Source organism: Mizuhopecten yessoensis, unplaced genomic scaffold, assembly GCF_002113885.1.
Source record: "Mizuhopecten yessoensis strain PY_sf001 unplaced genomic scaffold, ASM211388v2 scaffold3689, whole genome shotgun sequence".
Lineage (NCBI taxonomy): Eukaryota > Metazoa > Mollusca > Bivalvia > Pectinida > Pectinidae > Mizuhopecten > Mizuhopecten yessoensis.
Window position 1 is genome coordinate 295,378 of NW_018405170.1, and position 25,938 is coordinate 321,315.

Genomic DNA, 25,938 nt, shown 5'->3' on the forward strand with positions numbered 1-25,938 from the left:
AAACGGTATCAAGATCAGAACTTGAGTTGGATGAGATGAAAGTAACAGAAATCAGGACCTAATGAAAAGAAAAGACCATAATATCAACCACACAAAAAGGCGGTAGACTCCAGTGCTTCGGGAGTTAACTGTTTCCTCCACCACCACTTCATGACGTCTCCCGTCCAATCCAGGTCACCACTGTGAAGAAGTCCTGACTCACGCTAGACACTGAATTTTGTAGTTGGAAGTAAGGTCATGGAGAGGACTGTCAAATATTCCCTTTAGATTTACGCCATAGTCTTGCATTGAGGACGTTACCAGAATTACGTGCATTTGACATACGTTCAGATTGACAGGGCCGGTCTCGTCGATGACAGAAGATACTTACCCTTCTGGAAATCCTGATCTTATTGTCCTTGTAGTTTTCCAGAAGTCTCCAAGTTAACTTTTTTCCCCCACAAAATATACTTAAAATAGTTCACAACCAAAACGTGTATCGCCTTCCTCTTTTCTTGGAAAGGAGAGCTCTCACTATTGAAGAAAGAAGGCGCACCTTCAATTTGGAATGCGGTATGGCGGTCACTGAGTGGATGAAATAAAATTTCTGATAAAAGAAACGTTATTGAGGAAAGTATGTTCGAGATTGATCAAAAGATTATTTTCTTCAAAATCCACATTTCATTAATTCCACTTATGAAGTAAACAGGGCCACATATCCAATGTTACACTGGTTTAATTGTGTTGACTATGGTAGTGAGAAGTTTGGTTAATGTCTTGGTAAAGCAACCATAGAGCCAGCGATAAAATGTTGTTGCGAAGATTCGAAATCCGACACAGGTCCGTATTCTAAGCAATAACCGGCTTTCGGGATGATAGAGAAGCATGATTAACGAGTATTTCATTTTGCATGAAAGGTACTACTAAGTTTGCAGTTTGAAGCTTAAATTTCTATGCTTCGCTTGGCCGACGCAGCCATGCAAATATGGTATCGTTGAGTGTGGTTTTGAGGCGAGCTCAAGATATAGAAATTTGTGTTTGGTTTTCAATTTTGATTTCAAACTGCCAATTTTTTGTAAAAACGACGACTCTGATAGATTTAACACACTCTGAAAATGCAACAGGCTATTATTTTGTCCATTTTATAGCGCATTTTCCGAGGAGTCCATCAGTATTTTGAAAATCACATTCCAATTAATACAAGCGCTTTTCGTCAAATTACGATGAAAGGCTTTCTAAGCATGCATTTAACTACTACTTACTTGGATCGTCCGAGTTACTATTGCCCAGCTGAGCTATATCCGATGGGGTGTTTGCTTTGTGTGTATTTCTGTATTAAACCGCCATAACGAGTCCTCTTGCGCCACACCATCAACAATCTTTATAAAGTATCCAAGTTAGTTTCTTGGACTTGACAAATTTCCTACAGACTTTTCAAGCTTGTTAAAGCCATATATATATAGTGTGCAGTGCTGCCAAATGGTATAATGAAGCGTTTGGTAGGAGGATAAAGGATGAGTGACAATTTTGGGCTGTTGAAGGTTATAGCACTTAAAGCGTTTATTTGTTGTTTTTTTTAAAAAAAAATACACCTTTTTGTTTTGCCGTCATGATATAAAAGCAAAATAACATATTACTTCTGGAATCTTTCCTCATAATTTTCATGTAATGTGTAACGCTAAATCAGCATAAATACTTAATAAATAAGTAGGTCACGGTGACCTTGTTCTAGTATACTTTTTTGTGCCTTAAATTAATCAGATCCATTTTTCAATGTTTAATACTTAAAAACGAATCGAGACTTGTCTTAAAATATGGTTATTCACATTAAATTGATATAAAAACCCGTTTGACGATATCAAAACCCGTTTTATTACCGTCATGTTGTGTCAGTGTGTGTGCTTATTTTTTTCCATTGAAATTTTAACGGGAATTGGTAGTATAATCCGGAATATACCATATGTCCTTTTTCGTACGTATACTATACGGATTATCAACTTCACCGAGATACAACAGTTTGTGATAACGCCGTGTCAACAGTTACCCGACCCTTGGTATTATAAACCAAGTCCGAGTTGGTCAATGATGGCCGATATGTACGGCAACCTGCGTAAACGTGCTGGCAAGGATTACGACCTCGAGGAACCGGACATCGTCATAGACAGGTAGTTTGGCGTTTTGTCTTACGGTGCAAAATCTATTTGTGTGTCCTGTAATGCTGTTATAGAGGATGCAGGAGGCAAGGGGTCATTCTCTACTCAAAGGCTATATTTAGATTCGATAATGATATACCTACGTAAACTAAAGTCACAGGATTTACTCCATTGAGAAGGACCCCAGCTGATAATGAACTATAATCTGTTGTGTGATAACGTGGTCATGTACACTTTAAAAATGTATCAATGTAATTGGTGTACGCTGAAATAAACAATATTGACTTGGCTTGTATAATATATTATTACAGTTTCTCGGAAAAAAAACATTCTCCATAATATTTATTTCATTTCAAACTCACTTCAGTCTCATTCAAGAAAGTATTGCACATTTATAACTACATGGCGATTTCATTATAATATGTACATCAACAAACAGAAGAACGTGTTTAAATAATTTTAGTACCGCAAACCTCATTCCTGGAACCAAACGCGTCCAGTGATATGAAGGACGATGAGTTTGATCATGCTTCTTAGTGTATCTTGTGGTTAGTTTTCATTCTATGTGAGGCCGTGACATTACTTGGATTTACCTAGAATTACATGGTGAGTGTCGTCGATAAAGCAGGAGACACCACCCTTCCGGAACGCCTGGTCATATTCCCCTTGTTCTTTTATAATTGTCTCCTTTTAAATCTTTCCTTTGTTCATATTTTGCTCTAATTTTATCAATTCTGAGTTCTAACTATGGTTCTTTTTACATTTTAATATTTTCGTATTGTTCTATGAATATCAATACATATTAATATGGTTTTTATTTAATATTAATACAGAGATGACGTACCTGCCCGGAAGTCGGACAAATTCCATTGGGATATATGGCTTCTATTGGCCTTTGAAAATTGGATATTCGACTTCGGACGTCCCATAGCTGCCGTACGTTTACCATTATTTTATTTAGAAAATGGAAATGACAAATAAGGTGTATTTGTACTAAAAGACAAATGTTGGGCTTCATCATATTAACAATTGTATAATGGTTTTTAATTTTTGTGTTTGCTTACCTGTCGTTTGCTCATCTAACCTAATGTGATTTACCCGACGTTTGTGACATGGCGTTTACTTATTTGATAATTTCTTACCTGACGTTTACAGTAACTAAGGCTGTATGGTACCTTTTTTGTGACACGTGACTCCTTTTAAAAATAGTTCCAAACTAAATCTGCAAAATATATATTGATACTTGGTTAATATGCTAACTGGTCCATTGTACATCTGAATGATAACTGAGTGATATGATGTGAACAGAAACACTTTCAAAGTCTCCACCAATAACATTATATACATCATGTCATGTTAGGACGTGCTTACTTGTTTGTAATAACTAATATCTAGGTTAAGTTCAAACACTTATCTAACAGCTGTTCTATTTTATCGTAGTACGATCTTGTATCTTTATTTGATAGATAGAGTACCCACTATAGAGTATTTCCTATAAGGTAAATCTATTACATCAGTTTCAGAATTGACCCTAAGGGGCAATAGCCGTGGAAATACAGATCACTGCAATAAGGGGTAGAAAACATCGATTACACATATGTGACTTGTACAAGTCTAGTAGCGGTCGTGGTATAACTACTTATTATCAAAGCTCCAACTACTGTATCATATGACGTAACCCTACTTAGCTTGCTTCAATGTACAATTCATGACGATTTTCAGAAATCTCAAGTGGAAACGTATTTATTTATTTTTATCTCATGTTCAGAATTTCATGCAAATATTGCAGAGACAAGCTTTTTCGACCGAATTGTAATACAATAATGTAATATTTATGCATGTGACACAGAGAAACCGACATCCGGCGATCGGTAATATAGTCTGTATTTGCGTGCCGTGTGCAAAACGAAACACCTCCACTGCATGTGACGTTTATTTTCATTTTATGACGTCACAATAGGCGTATTTACTGAATAACAAGGCAATTTTGGTAGAAATATAATACTACCACCCATACACTTCTATGAAGTTCGGCAGGTATCATCTACTAGCAAAAGCGTATCATTGTATTGGTACATAATTATGGCAATTTTGCGAAATATAACAAACATGAAATAATTCAAAAATAATTGTCGACAAATGCCAAGTGAATCATGCTATTTATTGCAAATACTATATGTGGACAATAAAATATGCTTAAAAAACCTTCATTTCATAACATTCCGGTTATGTAACTTGTTATACAAAGCGGATTTATTCAAAAATAAGGTTTTGTTTTACAGTTGTTTGTGCCGGTAGAGTGGTTCCCCCTGAACCAGCCAAGTATCGGGGACTACTTCCATATGGCCTACAACGTCATCACACCCTTCTGTATTCTTAAGGTAACGTCATCACACCCTACTGTATTCTTAAGTTAACGTCATCACACCCTACTGTATTCTTAAGGCAACGTCATCACACCCTACTATATTCTTAAGGTAACGTCTTCACACCCTATTGTATTCTAAAGGTAATGTTATCACACCCTACTGGATACCCAAGGTAATGTTATCACACCCTACTGTATACTCAAGGTAACGTAATCACACCCTACTGTATTCTCAAGTTAACGTCATCACACCCTTCTGTATTCTCAAGGTAATGTTATCACACCCTACTGTTTACTCAAGGTAAAGTCATCACACCCTACTGTATTCTAAAGGTAATGTTATCACACCCTACTGGATACCCAAGGTAATGTTATCACACCCTACTGTATACTCAAGGTAACGTCATCACACCCTCCTGTATACTCAATGTAATGTCATCACACCCTACTGTATTCTCAATGTAACGTCATCACACCCTACTGTATACTCAAGGGAATATTATCACACCCTACTGTATTCTGAAGGTAATGTCATCACACTCTACTGTATTATCAAGGTAATGTTATCACACCTACTGTATACTCAAGGTAACGTCATCACATCCTACTGTATTATCAAGGTAATGTTATCACACCCTACTGTATTCTCAAGGTAACGTTATCACACCCTACTGTATTCTCAAGGTAATGTCATCACACCCTACTCTATACTCAAGGTAACGTCATCACACCCTACTGTATTCTTAAGGTAACGTCATCACACCCTACTATATTCTTAAGGTAACGTCTTCACACCCTATTGTATTCTAAAGGTAATGTTATCACACCCTACTGTATACTCAAGGTAAAGTCATCCCATCCTACTGTATTCTCAAGGTAACGTCATCACCCCCTACTGTATTCTCAAGGTAATGTCATCACACCCTACTGTATTATGAAGGTAATGTTATCACACCCTACTGTATACTCAAGGTAAAGTCATCCCATCCTACTGTATTCTCAAGGTAACGTCATCACCCCCTACTGTATTCTTAAGGTAACGTCATCACCCCCTACTGTATTCTAAAGGTAATGTTATCACACCCTACTGTATACTCAAGGTAAAGTCATCACACCCTACTGTATTCTGAAGGTAATGTCATCACACTCTACTGTATTATCAAGGTAATGTTATCACACCTACTGTATACTCAAGGTAACGTCATCACATCCTTCTGTATTCTCAAGGTAACGTCATCACACCCTACTGTATGCTCAAGGTAATGTTATCACACCCTACTGTATTCTCAAGGTAATGTTATCACACCCTACTGTTTACTCAAGGTAAAGTCATCACACCCTACTGTATACTCAAGGTAATGTCATCACACCCTACTGTATACTCAAGGTAACGTCATCACATCCTACTGTATTATCAAGGTAATGTTATCACACCCTACTGTATACTCAAGGTAACGTAATCACACCCTACTGTATACTCAATGTAATGTCATCACCCCCTACTGTATTATCAAGGTAACGTCATCACATCCTACTGTATTATCAAGGTAATGTTATCACACCCTACTGTATTCTCAAGGTAATGTTATCACACTCTACTGTATACTCAAGGTAATGTTATCACACCCTACTGTATACTCAAGGTAACGTCATCACATCCTTCTGTATTCTCAAGGTAACGTCATCACACCCTACTGTAATCTCAAGGTAATGTCATCACACCCTACACTATTCTCAAGGTAACGTCATCACACCCTACTGTATGCTCAAGGTAATGTCATCACACCCTACTGTATACTCAAGGTAACGTCATCACATCCTACTGTATTATCAAGGTAACGTCATCACACCCTACTGTATACTCAAGGTAATATTATCACACCCTACTGTATTCTGAAGGTAATGTCATCACACCCTACTGTATTATGAAGGTAATGTTATCACACCCTACTGTACACTCAAGGTAACGTCATCACATCCTCCCGTATTCTCAAGGTAACGTCATCACAGCCTACTGTATACTCAAGGTAACGTCATCACCCCCTACTCTATTCTCAAGGTAATGTCACCACACCCTACTGTATTCTCAAGGTAACCTACTGTATTATCAAGGTAACGTCATAACACCCTACTGTATACTCAAGGTAAAGTAATCACACCCTACTGTATTCTCATGGTAATGTCATCACACCCTACTGTATTATCAACGTAATGTTATCACACCCTACTGTATGCTCAAGGTAACGTCATCACATCCTTCCGTATTCTCAAGGTAACGTCATCACAGCCTACTGTATACTCAAGGTAACGTCAACACATCCTTCTGTATTCTCAAGGTAACGTTATCACACCCTACTGTATACTCACGGTAATGTCATCACTTCCTTCTGTATTCTCAAGGTAACGTTATCACACCCTACTGTATTCTCAAGGTTGTGTCATTACATCCTACTGTATTCTCAAGGTAACATCATCACACCCTACTGTATTCTCAAGGTAGTGTCATTACATCCTACTGTATTCTCAAGGTAATGTTATCTCTCCCTACGGTATACGCAATGAAACGTGATCACGCCCTACTGTATTCTCAAGGTAATATCATCACACCCTACTGTATACTCAAGGGAACGTCATCACACCCTACTATATTCTCAAGGTAACGTCATCACACGCTAATGTGTACTCAAGGTAATGTTATCACACCCTTCTGTATACTCAAGGTAACGTCATCAAATCCTACTGTATTCTCAAGGTAATGTCACCACACTCTACTGTATTCTCAAGGTAACGTCATACACCCTACTGTATTATCATGGTAATGTCATCACACCCTACTGTATGATCAAGGTAATGTTATCACACCCTACCGTATACTCAAGGTAATGTTATCACATCCTACTGTATTCTCAAGGAAATGTCACCACACACTACTGTATTCTCAATTTTACGTCACCCTACTGTATTCTCAAGGTAATTTCATCACACCCTACTGTATTCTCAAGTTAACGTCATCACACCCTACTGTATTCACAAGGTAACGTCACCCTACTGTATACTCAAGGTTACGTCAAACCCTACTGTATTCTCAAGTTAACGTCATCACACCCTACTGTATTATCAAGGGAATGTTATCACACCCTACTGTATACTCGAGGTAACGTCATCACATCCTTCTGTACTCTCAAGGTAACGTCATCACACCCTGCTGTATACTCAAGGTAACTTCATCACATCCTTCTGTATTCTCAAGGTAACTTCATCACACCCTACTGTAGACTTAAGGTAAAGTCATCACACCCTACTGTAGACTCAAGGTAACGTCATCACATCCTACTGTATTATCAAGGTAACGTCATAACACCCTACTGTATACTCAAGGTAACCTCAACACATCCTTCTGTATTCTCAAGGTAACGTCACCACATCCTTCTGTATTCTCAAGGTAATGTCATCATACCCTACTGTATACTCAATGTAACGTCATCACACCCTACTGTATTCACAAGGTAACGTCACCCTACTGTATACTCAAGGTTACGTCACACCCTACTGCATTCTAAAGGTAATATTAATGTCACCACACACTACTGTATTCTCAAGGATACGTCACCCTACTGTATTCTCAAGGTAATTTCATCACACCCTACTGTATTCTCAAGTTAATGTCATCGCACCCTACGGTATTCTCAAGGTAATGTCATCACATCCTACTGTATTCTCAAGGTAATGTCACCACACACTACTGTATTCTCAATTTTACGTCACCCTACTGTATTCTCAAGGTAATATTAATGTCACCACACACTACTGTATTATCAAGGTTACGTCACCCTACTGTATTCTCAAGGTAACGTCCCCCTACTGTATTCTCAAGGTAAAGTCATCACTCCCTACTGTATACTCAAGGTAACGACATCACATCCTTTTGTATTCTCAAGGTAACGTCATCACCCCCTACTGTATTCTCAAGGTAAAGTCATCAAATCCTTCTGTATTCTCAAGGTAACGTTATCACACCCTACTGTATTCTCAAGGAAATGTCACCACACACTACTGTATTCTCAATTTTACGTCACCCTACTGTATTCTCAAGGTAACCTACTGTATTATCAAGGTAACGTCATCACGCCCTACTGTATACTCAAGGTAATGTCATCACATCCTTCTGTATTCTCAAGTTAACGTCATCACACCCTTCTGTATTCTCGAGGTAATGTTATCACACCCTACTGTATATTCAAGGTAATATTATCACACCCTACTGTATTCTCAAGGTAACCTACTGTATTATCAAGGTAACGTCATCACGCCCTACTGTATACTCAAGGTAACGTTATCACATCCTTCTGTATTCTCAAGGTACCGTCATCACTCCCTACTGTATTCTCAAGCTAATGTCATCACACACTACTGTATTCTCAAGGTAACGTCATACACCCTACTGTATTATCATGGTAATGTCATCACACCCTACTGTATGATCAAGGTAATGTTATCACACCCTACTATATACTCAAGGTAACGTCATCACACCCTGCTGTATACTCAAGGTAACTTCATCACATCCTTCTGTATTCTCAAGGTACCGTCATCACACCCTACTGTATTCTCAAGGTCATGTTATCACACCCTACTGTATACTCCAGGTGACGTCATCACACCCTACTGTATTCTAAAGGAAATATTAATGTCACCACACACTACTGTATTCTCAAGGTAAAGTCATCACGCCCTACTGTATACTCAAGGTAATGTTATAACACCCTACTGTATACTCAAGGTAATGTTATCACCCCCTACTGTATACTCAAGGTAACGTAATCACACCCTACTGTATACTCAATGTAATGTCATCACCCCCTACTGTATACTCAAGGTAACGTAATCACACCCTACTGTATACTCAAGGGAATATTATCACACCCTACTGTATTCTGAATGTAATGTCATCACACCCTACTGTATTCACAAGGTAATGTCACCACACACTACTGTATTCTCAATTTTACGTCACCCTACTGTATTCTCAAGGTAACGTCCCCCTACTGTATTCTCAAGGTAAAGTCATCTCATTCTTCTGTATTCTAAAGGTAATGTTATCACACCCTACTGTACACTCAAGGTAACGTCATCACATCCTCCCGTATTCTCAAGGTAACGTCATCACACTCTACTGTATACTCAAGGTAATGTTATAACACCCTACTGTATACTCAAGGTAACATCATCACACCCTACTTCATACTCAAGGTAATGTTATCACACCTACTGTATACTCAAGGTAACGTCACCACATCCTTCGGTATTCTCAAGGTAACGTCATCACATCCTACTGTATACTCAAGGTAACGTCAGCACATCCTTCTGTATTCTCAAGGTACCGTCATCACACCCTACTGTATTCTCCAGTTAATGTCATCACACCCTACTGTATACGCAAGGTAATGTCATCACATTCTACTGTATTCTCAAGGTAACGTCACCCTACTGTATACTCAAGGTTACGTCAAACCCTACTGTATTCTCAAGGTAACGTCCCCCTACTGTATTCTCAAGGTAACGTTATCACACCCTACTGTATTCTCAAGATAACGTCATCACACCCTACTGTATTATCATGGTAATGTCATCACACCCTACTGTATACGCAAGGTAACGTCATCACATCCTTCTTTATTCTCAAGGTAACGTCATCACACCCTGCTGTATACTCAAGGTAATGTTATCACCCCCTACTGTATACTCAAGGTAACGTCATTACATCCTTCTGTATTCTCAAGGTAATGTCATCACACCCTACTGTATACTCAAGGTAACGTTATCACTTTCTTATGTATTTTCAAGGTAATTCTAATTTCTTTGCATTTATTATTTATTCAATTTTTGCTTTTTTGATTTGACGTTATCAAGACGTGAATGGGTCTTTTGGGGGTACGTTAGAGCCGCATCAAAGCAAAATTGCGATAGGTTTGCAGGGTTTATTATCAATAAAATTTCATTTTTAACTACTTAAAATATTCCGGCAGGCTCAAGAAGCAGACTAATCGATTTTGTTTTGTTTGTTCCGTATGATTTAACTGACACATGCAGAAAAATACAGGGTTTTCTTATTAACAAAATTTCATTTTTAACTACTTAGAATATTTCGGCAGGCTCAAGGAAGTAGACTTATCGATTTTGTTTTGTTTCTTCCGTATAATTTTATTGACACATGCGGAAACAAACCACCCTTAGCTCATAAACATTCATTACAGTTTCTATAACGGAAGAGTGAAAACGAAAAACCCCACCTAACGTGGCCTAAGTGTAAGCAAACGTAATCTTGTAGCATTACTGTTTCGCACTCCTAGGAAACTTATCTGCTGAGATCACGGAAGCTAATTAGTCGGTATCCCAGGTAGGAAACACGGAAGAAGACCAGGATTCAGAAATCTCCACATTAGTCGCCTCATATGAGGATGTAGTTGGATACGTAGGTCCTGTCTTCACTATAACCAAATCTTGAATACTTTCTTCTCTTTCTTATCTTGAAATGATTAAACACAAATAAAAGAATTGCAGTAAGTTTTACACACAATGATACTGTTTATATTTGCAGCTGATTGACCGAAGCTCCAGGAAGTTGTCGCCGACCTTGACCCATTTGTGTGTGATAATCTTCGTCATGGGGAGTAGTATACACCTAGTCGGGGATTCCATCAACCATCGCCTCGTTACCATTGGTTACGAGCTCCACCTGTCGGTCAGGGACAATCCCATCATGAAAACTCTGCAACCAAAAGAATTGGTAAGTAGCATTGACATTAATGACGCTCACTGCAATAAGATATTACAGTGTGTTTGGATGTCACGCTGATGGGTAACATGTTTTCATACTGCTACAGAAGAACTCATAGCAAGATACTCCTTGTAATATTTTACCAGTAAGAGACTGTGTAATATGTATATGGGGTTTCTGATAATTCACAGGCATGCCTAGGGCTACAACATAATGGCAAATTATATTTGGTACGGTCATTGAGTCATTCCATCTTTCTTTAGATTGTTCCAATGATAATCGTAGTCTCATATTTACGCAATCAGCAAGTTTCTATGTTTCCTTGCCAAAGACTTAAAAATTCGGTATACGTCATCCATTATGGAGACAAAGTGATAATTATGGATTTATGCGTCCTAATAACAAACTACTTATCCACGTTTTATGTAATTTTATATTGAAATGATCAGCTAGTGTTCTCGAAATGTTATGTTTGTTTGAAGATCTTGATGTTCTAATCAATGAGAATCTTGATATCAAGTCACCAAATTTGGAAGAAATCCACGCCGACATATAATGTGCTATCGATGCCTTTGTTTCTTAATATAAGCATTCACCAAGTGTCCAATCTCCTTTCTCCAAGAGAAAATGATAATCTCGTTAACCTGTATAGAGATTTCAAGGGTTACGCTTAGGAACGATCTCTGCACCCTTGGAATATGTCATGAAAAACGAAGGCACTGTAAGCGCCATCTTTTCGGTGAAAGAAGTAGACTAGTCTGATCCTATGAATCAAAAGACTGACCGGCTTTGAAAAGTGGTGTCGCTCATCTGCATTTTTTTTTTAAAAAAAGAGAGATATTAGCCTGGCGATTGGTCAGCTTTTCTCAACTGAAACCAATCGATTAACTCACTTTGCGCCTTAGATTTTTCATGACATGTTCCAGCAGTGCAGAGAACATAAATGAGCGGAAGCACTGGAATTTCGAGGGTGAAAAATTTGGTACAAAATTCATTTCCAAACCTTTTTTTTACGTAAACTAGAGAAATATTGTAATTGATAAAATGAACTGTCATAAACTGTATTGTTATAAAATTCTGTATGATTTGTTCTAGGTCGACTCGTTTGAACTCCTGTACAACTACGATGAAGTTATAGGACACCTGATGTGGTAAGTGACGTCACGGATCACCAATGTAATAAAGATATGTTTAATCTAAAACTTAACGTGAAATTTATTATCGAAACCTTGGACCTCCTGTAAACTATAAATGAAAGTGTTTGCTAAATTAATGGCGATATTTAGTTCCTTCGAAAGAAACTCGTTCAATCATGATTATTTAGGCAATAGTTACGACTGGATAAAAGAAAAGGATGAATACGGAACAGGTCTAATTTGTATGAATGGGATAATAAACGTTGTGATATACCTTTTTTCTGCTTTGATTACCTCGTTTTGTTTCAGTGACTCTCGTCTCAGTATTGCTGCAATTTTGCGTGAAGTACACCGACTATATTTCGTCGTGTTGTAAAGGCCTTCTGCCACTGGGAAGGTTCAATCTATCGTCCTCAAAATATTTTGTTTTTATCAGAGCTAGATGCCTTTCTAGACCCCCGTTATCCCAAGACTTCGGTCGATCCTTTATCGCCAATTCAGATCATCCATTGCATACAAACTATTTGAATGTTTCATTCGTAAAATGATTCACATGAAAAAAAATACAACCAAGTGCATATTGTAATGAACCTGTTTGTTATGACCTCCTAGTATATATATTTGTTTTCCTTTTTAGGTACATTCCATTCTTCATATGTTTCTTCCTGTATTTTACTGGCTGTTTCAAGAGAAAGCACGAGCATATGAGCGTGAAAGCTGGTCCGGCCTGGTGGTTCTTGATCGTCTTTAGTGGGCTTTACTATTGGTAATACCTGATAAAGCAACAGTTACATTTGACGAGTTGTAGATTAAATCTGAATACAGTACGATGCCTAAAGATCAAATGATCAAAATAGTCTTCTTGTATATTCAATTTTGCTATAACATATTTCAGGGGTGCAGTGAGCGTAGGTGAGCGTAACCCCCGGTGCCGAGGATTGGTTAGATACATTGACGAGGAATCTGATTTGATTGTTAAGCTTGTATTGAGTTTAAAGATACCTCAACAAACAGTTAATCCACAATTTCACTTTAAATATATATACAGGCCATTGCAACGAAAAACATAATATTGTTTACATTATATTTTACTAATATAATTGCATTAAGTTTCATTGTGCTTTGGTGCTACTTAAATATGTATATGGCAGACATCTAATTCTTTTTTATTTTGTCAGAACAAATGGTATTACCGGCGTTCGATCTTATCTAAGTTACATTACAACAAACATGAGATACTTGTTTTATGTTTTAAGGTACCTGGTCACTGAGGGACAAATCTTCAATGTTTATATACTTACATACGTCGCCATGATTATCTTCTGGTCGAAGGAAAAGTCCAGAGGTCAAGTACTGGACATTAACGGACGATTCCTGTTCTATACCTTCACCATAACTCTTTTACTGGTGGCCATTTGGGTGGCTTTACTATGGAACGACCCGGTGTTAAGGCAAAAATACCCCGGTGTCGTTTACGTTCCGGAACCTTGGTCGTTCTACACACTATATCTGAAAGACCAGAAACCATTACACGAGATCAAATTCCCACGGTTCCATTGATCCATTGTGAACTTTTTCTTTTTTTTCTATTCATGACAAGAAAATACAGTCTTTTACTCAGAATGAGATTTTTCTAACGCATACTAGTGAAAATAATTGTCTCTGAAAATCCGAATAAGTAAGATAGGTGAAATACAGTTTTGATGTTTCCACCAAACTCTTCGGTCGAACTCTTCTGTTTGGTGAAATGGTTATCAGCCATTAAAACCACATAAGAAACTTCAATACAGTTTATTTAAAACAAGAATTTCTACAAAGGACATAAGACGATAATATTATTGTATTTTAGTGAAATATATACTCAAACAGTGGTGCAAGAAGAAACCTCGTAAACACGTTAAAGTAATCCATGAAGGTGAGTGGGTGTCTGCTCAAGCTGTATAATGTAGTATTGTAATATTGCCGTGTAAGTGATGTAGGTAATTGCTATATAAAAGTAGAAAAACAAAACAAAAAAGCAAACAAATTAAAAAAAACCCGGAACAAATAAACAAACAGAACTGGTAACAAACCTCGATCAACCCTCGATCAACCCTCGATCAACCGTTATGTTTCACTATTGGAGCGATGCTATTGTTGTCCAAAACCAACAAGAGGAACATCGTTGATAAAAGGTGCAAGAAGTTCACATGAGTGTGTTGTGATGGAATAAAGAATTATTTTCTATTGGTCAGATATGGTTTGTGTTCATTTTTTAGGGGACAGATTATAGTTGTTTTTCAAATACACTCCTAAGAATGTTCAGAGTATTTATAGTTCTCTCGTACCTGTGAGTGCAAGATTGAGAGACACATTTCAGAAATGTGTTGCAACATTTCTCACACTAGGAACATTCATCCGCGGGGAACATTACACCAGAAAGGTTCTATATTAAAGGATGTGTAAGGCCTGAGGCTTTGCCGAGGGATTTACTTCTCGGTTCATAAGCCGAAGGTCACGAAGAGTCAAATCGACTTATCTTGCATTAAAGCTATGAAAGAGTATTGTTCTCTTTCACCGACCTATTTACTCCATGACAAACGTTGTGGTGTTCGGATTCGCTACCTCAGAGATTGTGTTAAGTATAAGGATTTTGTGGATATCTGATCCATGTTGGCCAATAAATGATCTTGCCATGGTTATCTATAGAAGCGGTTCCTACTACGTTATGATGGCCTGGTTTCATTTATCTTCAGTGTTTACCATGAAAACATGCAAACTTGTCCATAAGGTCTTGAATTACTGGGGATAAATGTGTTTTCCTGGATTTGACAGGCGACACCCTGGCATTATATATAATGTTATTTTTATTCCGCAGTGTTTGATTTCGTTTCGTTTTTTTGCATTTGCTTATCAATTTGGTAGCGGTTAGAGGATAAGGCACAGACATTGCCTATCAAAGTCCTTTCTAGAAGAGTATACATATAGAGAGAGAGAAGTTTACAGAAGATGTAGTAGTATATGTTCAAACTAATAGGAGAATACTAGAACCATTTAATACATGTTCACAGAAAATAATAATTTCAATATCCTAATTTTTAACATTTCAATTACTATAGTCTATATACTTCCAGTACTATAGTCTAGTGTTTGGTAAGAGGCACTTCGAAGTCCTGTTTTGTCTTTGTGTCTTGGTAGCAACGCAGGTTCGGTGAAAGATATACATGTCGTATTCCTCTGCGTGGTATCTGAAGAGGTGATTTATGTGGCCCCTTGGAGAATCTGGGGATTTCTTCTGTATTTTAGCTTAGGTGACGCTAAAAATAACCAGATTTGATCTGCTGACCCCATTGACAAAATGTAATTAGCAACATCAGTTTTCAAGGTCACTTACGTAATTCAATATGTAACTGTAACTGTTAAACATAATTCTCTTGTTCTTATTAAATATGTCATCAATTATCGTGTACTATTTAAGTATGTCATCAATTCTTGTGTGCTATTTATCACCCGCTTTCACTGAAACGGGGGATATTAATTTGGGTTTGTCCGTCTGTCAGTCTGTCTGTCTGTCTGTCTGTCTGTCACGCTTCGTGTCCGTGCAATAACTGCAACAAATGTTAACTGTTCTTCTTCAAACTTGGTAACGGGGTTTAATGCCGTAAGGGCTCGGCCAAGTTCGATGATCATTTTCAGCGGACTTTATTTGGCGGAGTTATGGCCCCTTGAATAACGTAAGGGCTCGACCAAATTCGATGACCACTTTCAGCGGACTTTATTTGGCGGAGTTATGGCCCATGGAATAACGAAAAACTTCATTATCTGCATTTTCCGCTTATTAACTGTAGCAAATATTAGCCAAATTCCTTCAAACTTGATAACAATGTTTGTGTTCTTCTGTCTTTCCACCCTTCTTGGGCACTCTTTGGTTTTCGTGTGATAAATGCTGTAGATATTGTGCAGATATTTCAACCAAATTCCGTATGCACATCCGACTCATACTAAGTTTACCAACCGATGTGATTTGTGCCTATTTACGGATAATTAATGAGGTTAGTAAATTCTGATAGATTAAACGATTAATTTACACCGTAATACCTACATGTTCAATAAAAAGTCTAACTTCTGTATAAGGCTTTTTTTCTAGTTTCAAGCTATACATTATGTCTCAACAGCACGATACTCACATGTTTAAAGCTAACCTCAATAATGTTTACCTGCAATATGTCCTGCAAGCGGGGGATATAAATTCGCGAATTTGCTTTTTTAGTATGTCATCAATTTTTGCGTACTATTTCAATTCTTCTAACAATGTTCTGCTATACAATATAATGTTAAATCATGGACATGTAAATTGCCTGTTCTTTACCAGCGTTTACAGTGTCATACAAGGGTGAGAACGTTTAGTTTAAAGTAGTGATTTGGCACGAAATGAAATTAAATAAATTGGAAATGAAGCACGTCAGAACTAAAAGTCGACAAAAAAACCCCATATAAACCAACCGGAATGACATGATATAGGCTCCAACAGATAATAGGAAGCAAAACCATGCATTCATGAAGAGAAACTTTTCTGTATTATAGATGTGTCACGCATTGTGTGGTGTGCCTGGTCCAGAAGAGTATGTCATCTCCCAACAGACAAGTCTTTTATCGTGACACTATAGGTTATTTATTGATTAAATCCGGAAGTTTTAAGTAAAAGTTTAACACGTTTTTATATATTGGGAAGTAGATATACGACGCCATAAGTCAGTATAAATCTTAATGAGAATCACTACGAGACAAAATAGCACATCGTTGAAAGACCATTTAACTACTGAAGTAGTTTTTCTCAACAGCGATAACAGCGTCATACAAGGGCGGGGAGGTGCATAAAACCCCTGAATTATAAGAATTCACTTTCGGGGGGGGGGGGGGGGGGGGGTGTACATAATATACTGGTTAATATCAAATTATTAATGGGTAAAGTATGTGTATTATGTGTATCACTCACACAGAGGCTATATCGGAGTTGTAAGTCGACAAAAAACAGACAAAAGATATGATAAGCTCCAACACATGCTAGGTAGCGAAACCATACATTCTGAAAGATTAACGTTTTCTGTAAAATATATGTCGCGCATTGTGGTGTGTCTTGCCGAGTCAAGAAGACATATTGAACAGATATTTTATCATGATGTAGAGCGTATGTTGATTATATTGGGGGGTTTTATCGAAGATTATCGATTAAATCTAAATTTTTAATTCGTAATGTAAATCGGTCTGTATGACTAACGGTCACATGTAAATAAAAACGGAGATAACCGAAACACTCTGAGTAATACATTATCAACGATAGCCGCCGATATACGTAGCTTCTACAGTCACTCAACAAAACCACACCCTCACCGTGACCACATAAAACATGACTTACTCAACAAGTACATCCTCATCTGGCCCTGACACCAGACTTAGACATTTTAGCAGATATATGTCTGGGGCCCACACCAGACATCTATCTGTAAAATGTCTAAGTCTGGTGTCAGGACCAGAGGAAAATCGGGCTTACATGACATGCATCTCGTATGTAACATACATTTATATGAAGATAACAATTATTTGAACCTGATCTAAATATACTTTTACATTTACTTGGTTTGGTAATATAGTGAGTTAATACATTGCTTAGAGTTATCTACCCTGATTGGATTTGACTGGCATTATCAATGCTCAGTCCCATGATCAAACTTAAGTTCAATATAAGGTCGTGATGACCTACACGACGTGCCACATCTGGACGAGTGCCATTTTAAGTTCAGAAAACGCGTCTTACTTCCGGTTCGTTTTATGTGGTTCATGATCGATTGGTGTTCTCGTCAGATCTGGTCGATGACGTTTCGTATCGATGTTTAAAACCTATTTTCGAATTGCATTGTGTACTTTTTCTTATAAACAATAAATGCAGGGGTGGTCGTTATACTACCACCATTTGTCCAGATACAGTTTGGCGTTATAAAGGGGTTTTGCGATACATGTATATTGAGGGAATTTATGAAGGAATTCATAAGAAACCGGTAAAAAGGAACATGGAAATATGTTTGAGGCCATTATATCGAGGTTTTACTGTATTATCTTTACAATGAGTACATGTTTCCATAAAATCAATGAGCTGCACTTTATACACTAATCGCTTTTGTATTAGAGTGCAAAGTCTGAGTGGATTATAAAGTCTGAGTGGATTATGAAAGCTGAGGGGAAATCAAAATGACTACTAGTGTCAATTTCTTGGTCATCAACATGTGAACACGCGCGAGTACAACCTCGTGTGTGCAATGGCGTCATGCGGATTATCTTATCCAATAAGATGTGTTGTTATGTAGATTAAGTATACAGTTACAACAGATCATCATTGTCATTTCTTCCTCTAAAAATGTAACTAAAATATAATCTGCTGGATTTACCATGTGAATTCAATTAATTATCCTAAGGAACGTCACGACCTGACTAGACAGTACAAACGTTTACCAGGCCATGATAACGTCAACGAACAAGAATAAAGAAGTATTTCCTAATTCATCCTGAGCATCGTGTATCTTTTTTGTATTTTATAAGACTGCTTACAAAAACGGTGGTGCTTCAAAATTTAAATGAAATGCAAGGATTATTACTGTTGATTATTTGTATATTTCTACCATAAAATTGTTTTAAGCACCAAACCTTATTTTCTTAAAAACTCTCTACTAACTAAGATCTCTTTAATGTCTCTTCGAACTAAGAGCTTTTTCTTTTTATGGACTTGTGTCCAAATCGGTGTTCTTGATTTCCGGCTCGTTCCCCTCACCATGGGTGAAGATAGTCAAAGTTGGTATGACTTCTGTTCAATCCTTCCGTTGATCTTTATTTTCTGCTCGTCTCTCTCAACATGGGAGAAGATAGTCAAAGTTGGTATGCCTTCTGTCCGATCCTTCCGTTGTTCTTAATTTTCTGCTCGTCTCTCTCACCATGTAAGAAGAGTGCCAAAGTTGGTATGCCTTGTGTCCGAAATATTCGTTATGTTTTGCAGTATAATGTGTTTAACGAGAAAATAACCACTAACAGCTATTAACATGTCATACATTTCCTTAAGTATAATATATGGTGACCATCGTCATGCGTTTCCTGTCAAATGAAGGAATGCATGTCGTCAACCAGAGTTTGCACAGTAAACACGTCGTTAGGGAGGGCATGCACTTTCTATTGATATATGTATTTGTATACAAGATAGTTGTCAAATGTTTACCAGCTAACACCCAAGATAACTGTGTAAAGATTGAGTAATACATTGTCTACAGCACACACAACACCCAACACATACACACCCGGTCTCAACGCACGTTCATCTCGTCAAATATGCACCCATGAAGTTGTGACCAAGGCTTGGCGACCCAGCAGAGGGGTAATACAGGGTCATGCCATAGAAGAAGGGTGAAAAGTAGAATTGCTTAGCCAAACGCGGAAACATTAAGTAGAAGAGAGGAACGGAAGCTTCCTACCGTGCATTTGGTAGACATAATAATGGGTTTTAACAACGACACCGCAGGGGGTCCCACATTAAGTGCTTCGGAACTTATTTCTCCGAACTTAAAAATGTAGGATAGATTAGCATCCGATATGTAACAGTTTCAGAGTCACAATTGTTTTTTCTTTTTTTTCATGCATTATCTGAGAGCTCGCAACTATGACGGAGTTAGATATGAATTAGTCCGCATTATTCTGACGTTTTATCGACTTTTTTTTTTATATCGGTCTGTCGTCGATTATCGACGACAGACCGATATAAAAAGTCGATAAAACGTCAGAATAATTCGGACTAGATATGAATATGTAAAACCAATATACAAACACACTACAGCTCAAGTAAAACAATCGCTGTATTTTTTATGTTTATTCATCAATATCCGTACCATTACTGTTTAAATAACAAAGAGTTTATTTAAGATATAGAAGATTATTTTTTTAGTTTTTATTATTGAATAGTTTCTGTATCGGACAGATTTTGTAGCTGTATGATAATAATAATAAGTCCTTTTCTTGTAATGACATTTTAAAACTATTAAAACATGGAACAATGTAAACGACATCATGAGACAGAAACAGAACATAGAAAACAGGAACAAATATGTTATATACAAATATAAACCGCTCTTGGCACTCTAAAGCTTAATTGATAGAAAGAGACCAATGTACAATTTTAAGAATAAATATATACAACAAAAAAGTTATGCCAGAGAAAATCCTCACAAAATACCAGAGTCGTGGTGAGTTGCTGAGGAAGTGTATTTCATTAGCACCTGTCTTGACGCATCTCGTCAAGTGTTTCCTATCGCACGTTACACAAACATATGACACCGTCGGTGCAGGGTATAATTGTAGTTACCCAAAACTGTGATTGTCACCACAGCTGATGGATACAGAATCAGTTACACCTGTGGTAAACTGGCAATCGTTATGATCAAGAAATTTGATCGAAAATATACATTAAAAAATCGAACTATCGATATAATAATTAATCATTCACAAATCTACGAAGGATATTTAAGAGTGGACTAAACTACATACATGAACCCAGATAACAGTTAAACTCTGACCAATTTGTCAAATATGTACAGACTAGGGTAGCCCAACGACCAATCAGGGCCAGGATCCAAGCGACGTATCAGTGTTCCGTTATCATCATAAATGTACCCCTAGTAGCGATCCCGAATGTTACATATTTAAGATAAGAGCTTGTACAGTCAGGACATCGCCCTACCCGTCTTACACGTAGACTATAACCAGGCAGGGCTCGGACATACCTCCTGTACAATAACCATGAAGCCCTTATGGTGTGGGATTCTTATTTTGGCTGTATTCCATAATTTGCAAACAACGTTTTCGGCTACTTCTACGGTAAATATATTGATACTGCTCAAATGTTATCACCACCTTACTTTTGTGTATCTAATATTTATTATAGATGTAATGAAGGACAAAAGTATTTATCTGAATTTGCAACATTGACGTATATGGATGAATAAATACCTTTGGAATACCAAAATCGTATATTATACATGTTTTTTATGGATACACCTGAATTTCTGCAGTAAATATATTTTGATATTGCTTGAGTGTTTTTCCCTCTGCTTTTGTGTATGTAATGTTTCTAATATTTATGATATATGTAATGTAGGAAAAAAATCATGAATAAATATGTTTTAGAATACCAAAACCATACAGTTTAAATACGCGTGACAGGTCTTTTATCGATACCACAGCGCTTATTATATTCATTAAATTAAAAACATACGATTATACAATATTGTACAACTCTACGCTTTCCAACGTTCATTCAATATTAGTTAACGGTCTGGTCAGGTTTACCTGACATCCCGGCGATACATACTATAGAAATCCTCCGTAAAAGTATGATCTAACAATAGATGGATTGTATAAAGACAGACATCGTGTAGTACTTTCCTATAAACACGAATTTCCTGAAAATGTTATCGATGTTCAGCCTTTCCTAGCAAACACAAAGTAGTTCTTGTATATCTTAATTGATATTTGCTCTTTCCTCAGAAACACAAATTTCCTGGTACTTTTTTTATCGATCTGTATTGATGTAACGACTAATCTCATACACACATACCTCTAGGTAGTCCAAGTATAACCATCTTATTGCTACCCGGTTCTCTATTTGAGGACTTTAGAGTACTTTAATATGGCCTAGATTTCCGTGACGAATGTTGTCGGTTAATAAGAATTCTCATACCCTTCCAATAAACATTAATTATTCTTTTTTCCATCTTCAAGTGTCTCCAAGTAATTTTTCTTTTGTTCATATTCTGCAAAGTTTTATTGATATGGAATCCGAATGACGGTTTTGTTTACTCAGTGTTGTGCTCTTGCTGCTTTTGTGTATGAGAATTTAATATCAGGGTTTTAAATACAGATTTTCTGGTAGTCTTTGTGTGATATTTTAATTTATTTCCTAATTTTAACCTCTCAGCCTTATGTAAATGCAGTTACATGTATTTATCATATACTTAAACTATTTTTTTTTTTTGTGTAATACATATACATGAATTTGATTCCCATACAGTTAAGATATTTAACTCATTGCACTGCATTAATATCTATTTGCAGACTCTGGTGGCTTCTCCTACATCCTCTTCTGCAATCTCACAAACAACACTAACAGCAATCATAAAAAACAAAACCACCTCACTACCAACGACAACAACACCAACACCAACACCAACAACAACACATACAACAACAACAACAACAATAACAACACCAACAACACTACCACCAACAACACCAACACCAACAACACCAACAACACCAACACCAACAACACCAGCACCAACAACACCAACAACACCAACAACACCAACAACAACAACAACACCAACACCAACACCAACAACAACAACAACAACACCAGCAACAACACCAGCAACAACACCAACAACAACAACAACAACAACAACAACAACACCACCACCACCAACAACAACAACAACAACACCAACAACAACAACACTAACAACAACAACAACAATAGCACCAACAACACCAACAACAACAACACCATCACCACCACCAACAACAACACCAACAACAACAACACAAACAAGAACAACAACAGAAAATCAAACCACTCCAACAACAACACCAATCACAGCATCACCTACAAGACCGACGAAAACAACCATCCGGACCAAAACAACAGCGGCGGCTAGTACACAACATGCAACGACAGTAATCCTAACGTCAACAGCAGCATTGAAAACCCCGTCAGTGAATGGAACCGCTTTACCGTCTTCACAGCCTTCATCAGCACCTTCAACACAAGTTCAAACGCTCTCTCCAATGTCGTCAGTCTCAAGTGTAGCTCCGTCACATACAGTTTCCGGAAGTACTCCATCACCGACAACGCCCTCTAACGGCACTTTATCAACTGCCAATGCCACTGCCACGCCAAAGTCACTGTCAAAGACGGATAAAACAGACGGCGATGAATTACCCTACGACAAAGACTTGGTCATCATATTTAGTTCACTGGCTGGTCTAATTCTAATTGTCATCATTATCTTCACAATATACAGACACAAACGGGTCCAAAAACAAAACCGATACCAGACAGGAGGAGGCAATGTGTCCATCAAAATGTCCGCCTTTTAATTCATTCAGATGGATATATCTACCCCAAATAGTGACGTCATGTGGATAGATAATAACACAAAACAAATACCAAATTCAAAATAACATAGCAGCCTATATTGCCGGGAAAATGTCATTATAATCCCTGGATGTATGAAAACTAGGTTGTGATTTTCGGGTGAGCCTGGTTTTAGCAGCCACCTATCTTAAGCGGCCAATTTCTGCCGGTCCCTTGGTTGGCCTCTTAATACAGGTTTGACTGTAACAGTGCTCAAAATCTACATTTGTTGTTTTAACTGGTGATATATATAACTTTGTGAATAGAAGTTATGTAATAGTGAACCCGGGGTTTCTGGATATGGAATAGTTGTCCGCGGAACAACGATTATAAGTGGCTTAATTGTGCAGAGCTGAGTTAATGGCACAATTTTGTACAGAAAAAACCTAACCGTCCCCTTAAATACTGGAATGATAATGGGACACCCACATAAGTGGTGTCTGGATAGCTGAATAAGTGTATAAGCTGTGGCTGTGTAATGGGCCACCCACATAAGTGGTGTCTGGATAGTTGGACAAGTGTATTAGCTGTGGCTGTGTAATGGGCCACCCACATAAGTGGTGTCTGGATAGCTGAATAAGTGTATTAGCTGTGGCTGTATAGAGGGACAATCGCATTTGTTTTTTTAGTTCCATCGTATTATTTTGTAAAATGGATTAAGGGAATCGATAAAACTCTAAAGTTTTACTTACAGTTATTCTTATGGATATGTTTATAAATTAATGGCGAAAAGATATATATGGCGAATGTGTGTTACGTTATTTCAATTCAAAAACACGATTATTGTCGTTTAAAACAGAGATAACGATATTTTACTACAATAAAGAGTTAGATTGGTGATATGTCCAAGATAATAACGGGATTAATACCGCCGGGTATGTTGAAGATTAAGGCTCCGTCACACTTACTTGCCACGGATGCGATCCCATTCTAATTGTGATGATATATTGTCAGCATTACCATTGACGGAGAAAAAATATATTTTAATAACCAATCTGGGTTTTTTTCCATTCCTTTTTCGGTTCATCAGAAACTCATTCATAACAACTTCTTATGCCATCTAATTAAGTCCATGCCACACATGATTTCTGGATATCAAGTATTTTATGTCATCGTATGCTTACGAATTATTGTATAACGAGTCAATTACTTTATGAAGAAATGTTGTCACATTTATTATTATATTGATGTACGGTGTATTAAAATGACAGAAAACGTTTGTTTGATAATGTCGTAATGCTGTATTCATGTGTTATTTACTTATAGAATTGTTGGTAAAAAGTATAAAGATAAAATATTTGATGGGATCGCACTCAAGACATTTAAACTGCCATTCCTACACTTAACCAATGTTGCTATGCAGGAATTACAAATGCTCAGCATCAAAATGAGATATGAATGACCTGACAAGGGAAGTAACTCTAAATTTTAAAAAATCCTTTTTTTTCATTTGAAGGAAAACACTGCAGGTAAAAACATCTTTCAAGTAAAAGTCTTTTTCGTTGGTGCAATGGTACAGTTTTCTTTAAAGCGATCAAGATAAAGATTTAATAACAAGCTGATATATGAGATAAATAGAATCTTTCATCCCCTTGGGGTGAATTATGGGAAACTCAACTAAAGGGGAGTTGAGATTCCCAGTCTCACTTCAAGGTGGGATAAATGATTCTTTTTCTCTGACCTTATTCACCATATTATATACATAATGTAATGTTGATGTACAGGCTAAATGCATTGTTGACGTGACGTTGATGGCATCATACACCGTATATACCGTCACAACTAATAACTGAGATGCAATAATGAACTTAGTAAATAAATGTATATGACGTAAACATTTGATTTTGTTTTATGAACAAGACTTAATTTAGCATTGGTTTTCTATTCTGTTGTGTTAATGTTATAAATCTTCTTCTCGGTCCTTTGTTTATTTTTGTAGTGGTTTTGGGCAATGTTTTTGTAGTGGTTTTGGGCTATATTTTTGTAGTGGTTTTTGGCTTTATTTTCCCCCTTTGGTATTGTGGTATATGGTTCACAATGTACGCACGGGAAAATTTAACAAAATGTGAAAGTTCTTTCACAATATCCAACAAAAGTATAAACAAGGCATGAGAGAAAGTCATCTTTAGCTTGGTTTTATGGAGCCCAGCAGTGTTGGTTTAAACAATCAATCAAAAAAACATGAAAAACATTTATGTTTTTATAACAACCGTAAACAGCTGATGATTTTCGCACTTACATCATTTTCCCGACGAGTACCCTATGTGGTGCTCCTTCCGACAGCACCTGATTTCGAATCTGGTTCTAATGAGTTGATC

General features: G+C 37.2%; 1 protein-coding gene across 1 annotated transcript; it reads left to right on the forward strand.

Annotated features, from left to right (window-relative positions):
• The first annotated feature begins 2,018 nt into the window (after positions 1 to 2,018).
• On the forward strand, positions 2,019 to 14,646 carry LOC110447937 (ceroid-lipofuscinosis neuronal protein 6-like). Its single transcript, XM_021493928.1, has 7 exons — positions 2,019 to 2,144; positions 2,966 to 3,068; positions 4,415 to 4,513; positions 11,099 to 11,287; positions 12,374 to 12,429; positions 13,052 to 13,180; positions 13,671 to 14,646. The coding sequence occupies exons 1-7, from the start codon at positions 2,062 to 2,064 to the stop codon at positions 13,972 to 13,974; spliced, it is 963 nt and encodes a 320-aa protein (XP_021349603.1). The 5' UTR covers positions 2,019 to 2,061; the 3' UTR covers positions 13,975 to 14,646.
• The last annotated feature ends 11,292 nt before the right edge of the window (positions 14,647 to 25,938 follow it).

What these genes read in the sequence shown, in the direction of transcription:
- LOC110447937 (XM_021493928.1), top strand. Translation starts at nt 2,062, where the DNA reads ATGATGGCCGATATGTACGGCAACCTGCGTAAACGTGCTGGCAAGGAT. An exon ending in CCGGACATCGTCATAGACAG is followed by an intron (nt 2,145 to 2,965) that starts GTAGTTTGGCGT and finishes ATATTAATACAG; the next exon opens with AGATGACGTACCTGCCCGGA. An exon ending in TCGGACGTCCCATAGCTGCC is followed by an intron (nt 3,069 to 4,414) that starts GTACGTTTACCA and finishes TTTGTTTTACAG; the next exon opens with TTGTTTGTGCCGGTAGAGTG.